Here is an 11,057-nt window from a genome sequence, read left to right as displayed (position 1 = left end):
TGGGGTTGGGAGGGGGGATATGGTGATGGTATGTGCGTGAGTTTGGTTCCTTGGTGTGAAGGAGAGACGGTGGATGATAGAATGAGGCAGAAAACGTAGGAAGCAAGAGCTGAGAGAGAGAGAGAGAGAGAGAGAGAGAGAGAGAGAGAGAGAGAGAGAGAGAGAGAGATTGTGTGTGAATGTATGTGTGTGTGTGTGTGTGTGTGTGTGTGTGTGTGTGTGAGTGTGTGTGTGTGTGTGTGTGTGTGTGTGTGTGTGTGTGTGTGTGCACGCGCGCGCGCGTGCGTGCGTGCGTGCATGTGTGTGTTATTTTCTACTTAACCCACCACCCACGCTCCTAATTCCAATTCCAGTAACGCCATTAATTTATATTATCATTTTTGTCTCTAATTCAATACAACTTTAGTTTTCCTATTTTCCCTTCCCTCAGTTTTATTAAATTTATATTTTTATCGCAGCTGCCCGACATCGAGTCATAAACCAATTTCCTCACACACACGAAAAGGCAAAAAGATTGCAATAAAACAACAGCTTCCAAATGCATGTGGACCTAGGCTTGCGAGAGAGGCTAACGACCCTGGGATGGCTGACAGAAGCGAACATTAAAAGCCAGGCTGCGGTCACCGGTTGGCCGATTCGTCAGCTCTCTGAATGACACTTCATTCGCTGCGTAAGATCGGCGAGGCTGATTACCCGCTCAGAGAAGAGCTCGTAGAGTCTGATTAAGGATGGAGAGCAGTGAAGCCGGGTCATCCCAGTTTTCACGCAGCTACGCCGATCACTTCCTGCATTGACAAAAAAAAATGCTTTCCGCAAAGTAAAAGAGAAAACAGCTTTATTTATTTGTTTTATTTTTATTTTATGCAATTTATATCGCGCACATATCTCAACCACGGATTCAAGGCGCAGGGATTTAGTTATGCCGTGTGAGACGGAATGTTTTACACAATATATCACTCATTTACATCAACCAGCAAACCTGTTAGGGCGAGCATTCACCTTTCACGGCATATTATTCCAATTCACACGACGGGTATTTGGTGGACATTTTTATCTATGCCTATACAATTTTGCCAGGAAAGACCCTTTTGTCAATCGTGGGATCTTTAACGTGCACTTCCCAATGTAGTGTACACGAAGGGACCTCGGTTTTTTGTCTCATCCGAAAGACTAGCACTTGAACCCACCACCTAGGTTAGGAAAGAGGGGAGAAAATTGCTAACGCCCTGACCCAGGGTCGAACTCGCAACCTCTCGCTTCCGAGGCAAGTGCGTTTACCACTCGACCACCCAGACCAGATGTGTTACAGACACCACAATATTCAAGGCCAGAAAAGGCAAGGCAAAATGTATTTGACAAAACCTAGGGTTACATGAATTTTAAAAAAAAATAAAAAAAATAACAACAAACAAATGTAATAATGGGACACACCACTTTGTAACTGACAACCAGACATAGGTCAAACCGGAGTAATAACTAATTAATTATAATCAGAAATGTGTTAACAGGACAGATTGTTTGTAATAAAAGATGTGAAACATTCAATTTTGTGTTAATTCAAATGAATGTTTAGATTTGACTTCGTTTGAATTTCTCAAAGTTACAGAAAACACAGCTTTCTAACAGTTACAGAGATTGCAGTTTTCACAATTCCAAAGTAACGCAGAGCACATTTTTCGCACAAATACAGATAACACGTACAACATGAAAAAACAAATAGAGAGCACACCTTCCTTCTTCTTCTTCTGCGTTCGTGGGCTGAAACTCCCACGTACACTCGTGTTTTTTGCACGAGTGGAAGTTTACGTGTATGACCGTTTTTTACCCCGCCATTTAGGCAGCCATACGCCGTTTTCGGAGTAAGCATGCTGGGTATTTTCGTGTTTCTATAACCCACCGAACTCTGTCATGGATTACAGGATCATTTTCGTGCGCACTTGGTCTTGTGCTTGCGTGTACACACGGGGGTGTTCGGACACCGAGGAGAGTCTGCACACAAAGTTGACTCTGAGAAATAAATCTCTCGCCGAACGTGGGGACGAACTCACGCTGACAGCGGCCAACTGGATACAAATCCAGCGCGCTACCGACTGAGCTACATCCCCGCCCTGCACACCTTCCTAACCGTTATTTAAACATTTATATACAGGTTTCATACATTTGTAGAAAACAAGGTTTTCACACAATTTTCAAAACGCTACAGAGAACAACGTTTTCACACACATTCATAAAGTTACAGTTTTCACACAATTACGGTTATAACAGCTTTCAAGTAAGTACAGTGACCGCATTTACTACGCTGTTACGGAGATCACAAAGAAATCCATAAAGTTACAAGTAACGCATCTTTCAGAACGTTACAGAGAACACACTTTTCACACGATTACAGTTTTTGTAAAGCTTCAAAGATGACAGCTTCCGCGCAATTACAGACAACACAGGAAAAGAACAGTGTGCTTTTAGACTGCTTGGAATTCCCACAGTTAAAGAGATCACAATTTGGGCAGAATTACAGAGCTCACAACTTTCACACATTGTCAAAGAACACAGTTTTACATTTAGTGATTGAGAACACAACTTGTACACAGCTGTAAGGAACAGTTTCCAAACAGTTAGCTTAAGTAAAACACAGTTTAAACGTCGTTATATAGAACTCATCTTTCACACACTCACACAAAAACACAGTTCTCACACTTGCAGAGAAAACTGTTTTCTCACGGCTACACAGATCACAAAGACTTCCTCTCGTGCGTTTCGATTCATTCAAAGATGCAAAGATTTTCGTTGTTGATACAAAGGGACTTGGCGCTCACTTTCTGCACGCTGAGAACGCCACTTCCTACAGTGACGCTGAGAACGTTCAAAAATACCATCAAAATATTAATTCTGCCCGACAGCGTTTTAGTTGGTCCATGATGGGTCCAACCATTTGTTTTCCTAATTTATGTCAAGCCTCTGATGCCAAGAAATTGAGTGAAGCCGACCCGCTTTGAATTTTCAACTGTAATATGACTAAGGAGTTACGCCCCTTATCCGTTCGTTATCAAAGCCTTGTGTTGGGAACGTCATGTCTTTGAGTTCAAAATGGCGATGGCTTTTGACTGTTGAGAGGAACGGCGATATGCACTGATAAACCGTCGTCTGCTACGACCCTTGCGTGACCCTGCTTCCGGGATTTTCTTTTTTCAAACTTTCACAACTTCGAATTGTACTGATCTTGTCTTGATGAAAAAAGAATTCTTTTATGATTAAAGAATGTTTGTGTAACAAGCTGTCAATTTATTATTTAGATTTTAAAAGTTAGGTCTAGCGCAAAAACGCACCACGGTCCAAAAACATTTTGATAATCATCGATTCACGGCTATCGCCAGTTTACATCGATAGAATGAGACCCGAAGGGAAGTAACTCATGTTTGACCTGAGTTCAGGATGGGTCCAAAAAGTGTTCGAGACAATCTACAAAATTAATTCTTTAAAAATTGCTCGCTCTTTACGTAGGGCACCTGGGATGTTCCCGTTTGGTGAGCGTTCAAATGGAAGGGTGTTTGTACTGTGTGTAAAAGCCTGACAGTATCTGTGATGGTTTTCGGGAGGCTTACTGTCCGGGCGTGAATTCCGGTATTCATAACAGCCGTCCAGCACCAAAACGAGGCGCCATTGTTGTTGAGGACCAAGTCCACGAAAATAAATTCTTTAAAATTTCTCACGCTCGACAGAAAGCAGCCAGGATGTTCCCGTTCAGTGAGCGTTCAAATGGAAGTATGCTTGTACTATATGTAGACGCTCGGGGAGCTCTGTGATGGTTTACGGGAGGCTTACTGTGCCTTTAATAATACTTTATAGACTATAAATACTAAACAAGTAAACGATTGCTATTCGTAGGCACTACGCTATACATGACAGAACAAAAGTATATTTTATTCAAGGGCATTTTCGACGATGCTCGTATTAAAAATCATAATAAAAAACAAAAACACACATACCTAAAGTGTGGATGGTTACCTAAGAGGCGGCACTGGGTGTAGTGCCTTTCTAGTGCACTTGCACTACAACAGCACTGGGTGCAGTACTCGCTCCAGCATCGAAGAATTTTGCACTAAAAAATGCACAAAATTTGACCTATTTCGTCGCCTATAGAGGACGGAAAGAATGTCATTTTGAACATTGTTATGACATTCTTTCCGTCAAAAAAGTCAATTTAACGGTGTTAAATGAAGCGACCATCCACACAATTAGGTTACCATCCAGAGTTTAGGTTGCCATCCACGTGTGGATGGTTGCCTTATGGTGATTTAGGCAACCAAACCTGTGGAAACATGGGTACAAATGTACACACACACACACACACACACACACACACACATACACACACACACACACACACACACACACACACATACACACACACACATACATACACACACACACACACACCTCACACACACACACACACATACCTATTTCTTGGATTTTGCTACCTAAGAAAAGGGGCATTACCACCCACCTAAGATTATTAATCAAAACAGTTTTTTGGAGAAATGCTCTGTTTTCTACAGTCATATGGGCGACAAAAACCCAGACTCATCAAATTTTAGTGAACTCACTCGACAGCACTACTATTCCAAATTTGGTTACCTAAAATTCAAACTTTAATCAATCGATTTGGCCAATTAACAAAAAGAAAAGATGGGCAAATGGGTCGCAAAATGTTTGTCAGAAGTCAGGAATATTGCCAATTTAAAGATTTGGTTTCATTACCACGGAATTTTGGTGGTAATTAAAAACCTTCTCTCCGGGTATACAGTCGTATTCTGGCCTTGCACTTAAAAAAAGCAAGAATGAAATTCGTTGGAAAAATTGTTGTAACTACTCTTCGGTAAAACATTGATGAAAGCTTCTTTGTCAAAACATTCTTTAGAACCTTTTCTAAGATCCCCAAAAAAGATTTCTGCCAAAACACGTAAAAAGTGCATTTTTGAAGATATTTTTCTTTGTCTCTAAAATCGGTGGTAGTGAGTCTGGACGGTTGCCTAAGAAATACTGAAACAACTTTTTTATGTTTCATTTTCACCCAACCATTATGCCTTGGACGTTTAGAGATAACTATGATGAAGCGATCTCCATTGACTTTTTTTGTGATGGGAATCAATTTGTTCCTGTAATGCCACTGGTCGTTTTCATACGCAACCAAATCCAACCAACTTTACTACCACGAGTTCATGTTTTACAAAAACACCTTGAATGGCCACCAACTTCCACCCATGTTGTTTTTACTCTTATTCTAGTCTATTTTAGATTAAATATCAATCATCTTTTTTGATGATGTGCGTTTGGTTTTTTTACTGTGAAAATATTTTACGTCTCTAGGTAGCCGTTGTCATGGATTAGGGTTAGGGTTAGGGTTAGGGTTAGGGTTAGGGTGATTTTTTTTTCTTCAAATGTCATGTTTACGCAATGCACTTATCTATTACAATACCGGGCAGTAAAACTGCTGGCCGACAGTTGAGCAATATTTATGTCAGTTTTTTTCTGGGTTTTTTTCGTCTGTAGTCTTTGACCTCATACCAACTGCACACAATATCCATAGAGTACGGTTTTACCGACAGTTGCAATGTTAAACATAGACGTGAATGGCCCGGAAAATATTTAATTATGATTTTAGAAACAAATTTGTAAAAACGGGTTTTTTTTAAAGTAAAAAAGTAAAAAGCTGTAATTCAGCACAAATGAAACCATTAAGCTATTGTCGTCCTCCACTGTGACCCGAAGACCAAGTCGGTTAGAAGTTACAATTTGTTCGGTCATTAAACCTTGTCTGCCGATTTGATATATCTTGGGGCTTGACGGAGACTGACTTGTCTTGTGCAAAATGATGACTGTGACGGTTTCAGTTCTGCCCGGTATTATGTTGGAAAATATTTCTTCCCATGCACTCGTATAATTTCCAGTTAATCTGCAATTGTGCGAACAATTTGGTAGCAGGCACCTTTGAACTCTTCACTTGAACAAATTTATTGGTAAATATTTAAACTTTTTTTTAAATAATGAATTTGATGCTTTGAAATCATATTTAGCGGTTCATTGTCAGTTTACAAAACATATCGTATGACATTGAAATGAACTGATTAATTTTGACAACAAAAACGAAAAACACCACAATAACAACCATTAAAAACAAACAAACAAACAAACAAACAAACGAAGCACACACACACACACACACACAGTGACTAATGACACTGACACACACCTACTGGCACTGACACTGAGTGCCATACCACAGTAAGACTCAGTACGAGCTCTAGACGAAACTTATTTTTTTAAACACATGTCATAGCACGCTGTTTGACGATCAAAAGCATTTTTACTTATGAGTTTCTGTAGTTTAGTCTTGTGGGGTGTTTCCGTATTTATTTTGTTCATTTTTCAATCAATCAATCAATTAATATGAGGCTTATATCGCGCGTATTCCGTGGGTACAGTTCTAAGCGCAGGGATTTATGTTTTTATTTTTGTTAATTAATTTTTTTTATGCAATTTATATTGCGCACATATTCAAGGCGCATGGATTTATTTATGCCGTGTGAGATGGAATTTTTTTACACAATACATCACGCATTCACATCGGCCAGCAGATCGCAGCCATTTCGGCGCATATCCTACTTTTCACGGCCTATTATTCCAAGTCACACGGGTATTTTGGTGGACATTTTTATCTATGCCTATACAATTTTGCCAGGAAAGACCCTTTTGTCAATCGTGGGATCTTTAACGTGCACACCCCAATGTAGTGTACACGAAGGGACCTCGGTTTTTCGTCTCATCCGAAAAACTAACACTTGAACAGGAGAAAATTGCTAATGCCCTGACCCAGAGTCGAACTCGCAACCTCTCGCTTCCGCGCAAGTGCGTTACCACTCGGCCACCCAGTCCCTTGTCTTTATATATAAAAAAAATAGAGGATCTGTCAGTGTCATTGGTCCTTACATCGAACGTTTGGTTTGGGGGCTTGATAGGTCTACTCAATTTCTGGTAAAGTTTTGAAAATAAATTCAGCAGGAGCTTTTACTTTACACTTTCTGTTCTCAATAGAAAAAAAACCCACTAAAACATTAGTAACATTTCCACAAGTGCAAGTAACATTTCCACAAATGCGAATAACAATCCACAATATTCTTTAGGTTACATTCCATTGTGGGTAACAATCCACACATACGGTAGCAATCCAGATCTGGAGTGAAGGAACCATCCACTGTGATAGGACACAATCCACCAGTTAAGTTGCCATCCACATGTGGATGGCCACCTAAATAGGCCTTAGGTCGCCAATGGTGTGGAAAGCAGAATGCACACACACACACACACACACACACACACACACACACACACACATACATAACACGCGCGCGCTTAATTCAAAGAAAACACGCGGCGTTGTGATTACAGCGCTCAACAGTGTTGTTGAGACATCACAATGCGCTAAGAGATTTATAGAGCAAATCGAGAAAATGAATTATTGAACAAACCGCGCACTGTGATTGTTTCAATAACGATATTGTCAGTAACGAGAATAGATTAGAACGTTTGACAAGACACATTTGTCTGCAGGCGATTGGATAAATTGTGGACAGGTCGAGTAAGATCTACTTGTGTGTGTGTGTGCCGGCTTTGTCATGGCTTGCATATTTCGGGGATATTGACGGTTTATTCGCCGACCATGCATTTTACGATATGATGACCCTCTGCACCGTTGTATCGATTAGCAACTAACAGTATGAGTTAAAGTTATGCTAAATGTACCCGTAAACATACAGTTTCACTTTAATATTCAGTTAATTATTGGTAGAAAAACATGTACCAGAATTGTATATGCTCCCAAATAGTGAACAATCCCCCAGCAACTGAGTGACGTCCCCTGATGTCAAAGTGACACGATCGTTCGCTTATTCGCGAAAAATAAAGTTGGCATGTTATTTCTCGCAATGTATCTGCATTCATCTGGGAGGTTGGTGCTATGATTACATGGTAATAATGTTTTGAAGCCTTTGCGTGTTCTATTTACAACGTAGTTGTCCTGAAATATGAAAAAACAACTTTCATTTCAGTACTGAACTGACGCTGTCGTCTGCTGCATGTACGTAGGACAGTCAATGGAATCAGTCTACCTCCAAATCTAATGCTGCATGGTCTAGCTCGAAATCTGTCAGAAAAAACACTTCTGCTTTTTGCCGCGGGCAATTTAGGGTCAAGCATCGATCATTTGGTATTGTGGAAAAAATAAGCTACATGTCAGTGTAACCGAGTGCCGAAACACTACGATCACCTCGGGAGGCGAAGTGCAATCAAACAGGATTGAAAATGTTAGGGCTAATTTCTTAGCCCTATAAAAACTGTTATGCAAACCCGAAGGTTTCCATGAACATACAAACAATCGGAAACCACCAGACCCCATCACCAACAGAATTCCACAACCCACCGGTGTTGACTTAAAGGCCAACAACACGGGTGCAGAGTCTGCTGTGAAAGGAGCGGTAGCCTCCCCTGTCACATCAGTAACACGGAGGATGAGAAGCATCTTCTCAAATCGAGAGAAGGGGCACAGGCAAGGCACAGGCAAGGCAAGGCAAGGCAAGGCAAAGGGTGGATGAATACGCTGTCTGGAACTGTTAGCGCACTCCAAGAGTGCGCTTACAGTTTTAAGTGCATTGCCATTAGCCAATCAACTGTTTCACATCAGTCATGTGACACCAATACTTACTGACAATTGTTGTTGTTGTTGTTGTTTTCTTGTTTGCATGCAGAACGTTTGTCATTTGGCTTGACGTTATATATACATATAATTATATACATATAAAACAGAGATTATTCTACTGTGAACAAATGAAGGGATGGTCTTGTCTTATGCAAACCCTGGCCAGTTCTGAGCTCCCTATCCCCCCCCCTACCCACTCCCCTCCCCCGGCTACACAAACACTCAAACATGACTGTGCTAAACCAAGCACCTCCCTGTTTCAGGACGCCTTACGCCAAGAGATGGAGAAGCTGATTGTATGCTGTAAACTCCCCCCCCCCCCCTTCTCACAAAGCTGGTGTTATGCTTCGGGCTTCCCCCCATACTCTCAACCGCCACTCCCTCTACCTACCCCACACTCCCCCTCCCTTCCCCGGCTACACATACACTCAAAAATGCACTAAACCAAGCACCTCCCTGTTTCAGGATGCCGTACGCCAAGAGATGGAGAAGCAGGTGACGATGGACCAGAAGCTGGAGCGGATGGAGTCATCACTGGACAACCTGTCCACGAGGTTTGCCAGGCTCCTGTCAGACTTCAACAGCACGCAGCTCAAGCTGAAGCAACGCATCACCAAGATGGAGAAGGTCCTTACCAGAGACGGCGATGCTGTGTCCAATGTGTCCGCTCTCGACCTGGATAATAAATAGTACAGAGAGAGGGTGTGGGAAGCTGATGATGGATCTCAATGATAAATAGCAAAGAGAGAGGGAAGCAAAGCAGCGCATCAACAAGATAGTGTCCAATGTGTCCGCTCTCGACCTCAATAATAAATAGCACAGAGAAAGGCGAGTGAAGCAGCGAATCACCAAAATGGAAAAGGTCCTTACCAGGGATGGCGATGCTGTGTCCGATGTGTCCGCTCTCGACCTGGGTAACAAATAGCAAAGAGAGATGGGAGTGAGTTAAGCGGGTGATTGACCTCAATAAGAAATAGAACAGCTCATAACCAAGATGGAAAAGGTACTGACCGGGGATGGCGATGCTCTGTCTAATGTGTCCGCTCTCGACCTCGATAATAAATAGCAAAGAGAGAGGAGAGTTAATGCGGTTGATGGACTTCAAGGGTAAATAGAGCAGGGGGTGAGAGGGAGTGAAGCGGGCGATGGAAGCTAAGCCCGCAATCGGTCAGGATGGATGTACGCCCGTATGTTACAGGAAAAACACGTCCACACCATCAACCCCATTATGGAAACGAGAAGATATCCACCCGACCTTCAAGCTCATGTTGGAAGCGATGGACGTGAATTAAGGCGAGCGTGTGGATAGATCTGTGTTTCGGAGTCCCTTTGTGTGTGTGTGTCTCTGCGTGGCGCCATGCATGGAGGAGTACGGGCTTTGATCGGACGTGGTGAAGAGTACGCTCCACATTGCGCGCGCAAGATGCCACAAGAAAAGGACCACAACACCACAAGGCAAGGACTGGTTTGCAACTCACTTCTGCGGAGCCCCAATGCCTCAGCTACCAGTTTAGGTTTCAGCTACCAGTTTAGGTTTCAGCTACTAGTTTAGGTTTCAGCTACCAGTTTAGGTTTCAGCTACTAGTTTAGGTTTCAGCCGCCAGTTAAGGTCTGAGTCACCAGTTAAGGCCCCAGCAAACAGATAAGGTCTCAACTACCAGTTACGGTATCAGTCACCAGTTAAGGCCTCAGAATCATTTAAGGCCTCGGCCACCAGTTAAGGCCTCAGCAAGCAGTTAAGATCTCAGCCACCAGATGTGTGCGTAAGAGAGGTCGTTGAATCAGGGATGGGGGGGGGGTGATAGTGTGTATACCTGAAGTGTAAAAGGTAGAAGCCTTCCCATCAATGTGATCACACTCCAATACAACTGGTGTGATGATCAACACGAGGGAAAAGTTTTCAAAAAATCGTAGTCGGATCAAATAAAAGCCGATATTCTGTGGCTCCTTTTGGAATACATATTGAAAAGAGGAGGATCTGGTCATTATATCGAAACTTGGTAGCTGGTTACGGCTTGTCGTTTGTTCTGAGTGTTTTGATAAATGTGTGACACGGCCTACTCTCTGGATCCATTTGGATTATGCTGGTAGAGACACACACATAGTGAAAGTAATACTCAGTGTCTGGTCTTCTTTGGATTCAACGTCGAAAAGCTAAGACGGTGAAGACAGCCGTGTCGACTGCACACTTCCATCTCAGATAAGTCGCTGAGTGAGCGTTCTCTCAAGAATCGCACTGGGGTCAGCTTCTGATTGTTAATCAAACACAAAGCTGTGTGCTGGTTGTAGAGAACACATTGACAGA

General features: G+C 42.3%; 1 protein-coding gene across 1 annotated transcript in view; it reads left to right on the top strand.

Moving 5' to 3' along the window:
- The window catches only part of LOC138969703 (cyclic nucleotide-gated channel alpha-3-like), a 126,196-nt gene extending 116,754 nt beyond the window's left edge, over positions 1–9,442 (top strand). Inside the window, exon 5 of the mRNA XM_070342562.1 lies at positions 9,218–9,442. Within this exon, the coding sequence (XP_070198663.1) occupies positions 9,218–9,442 (225 nt within the window). The remainder of the gene's footprint in view (positions 1–9,217) is intronic.
- Positions 9,443–11,057: the final 1,615 nt, after the last annotated feature.

Source organism: Littorina saxatilis, linkage group LG6, assembly GCF_037325665.1.
Source record: "Littorina saxatilis isolate snail1 linkage group LG6, US_GU_Lsax_2.0, whole genome shotgun sequence".
In the NCBI taxonomy this organism is placed as follows: domain Eukaryota; kingdom Metazoa; phylum Mollusca; class Gastropoda; order Littorinimorpha; family Littorinidae; genus Littorina; species Littorina saxatilis.
This window is presented reverse-complemented; position numbering and strand designations above follow the sequence as displayed.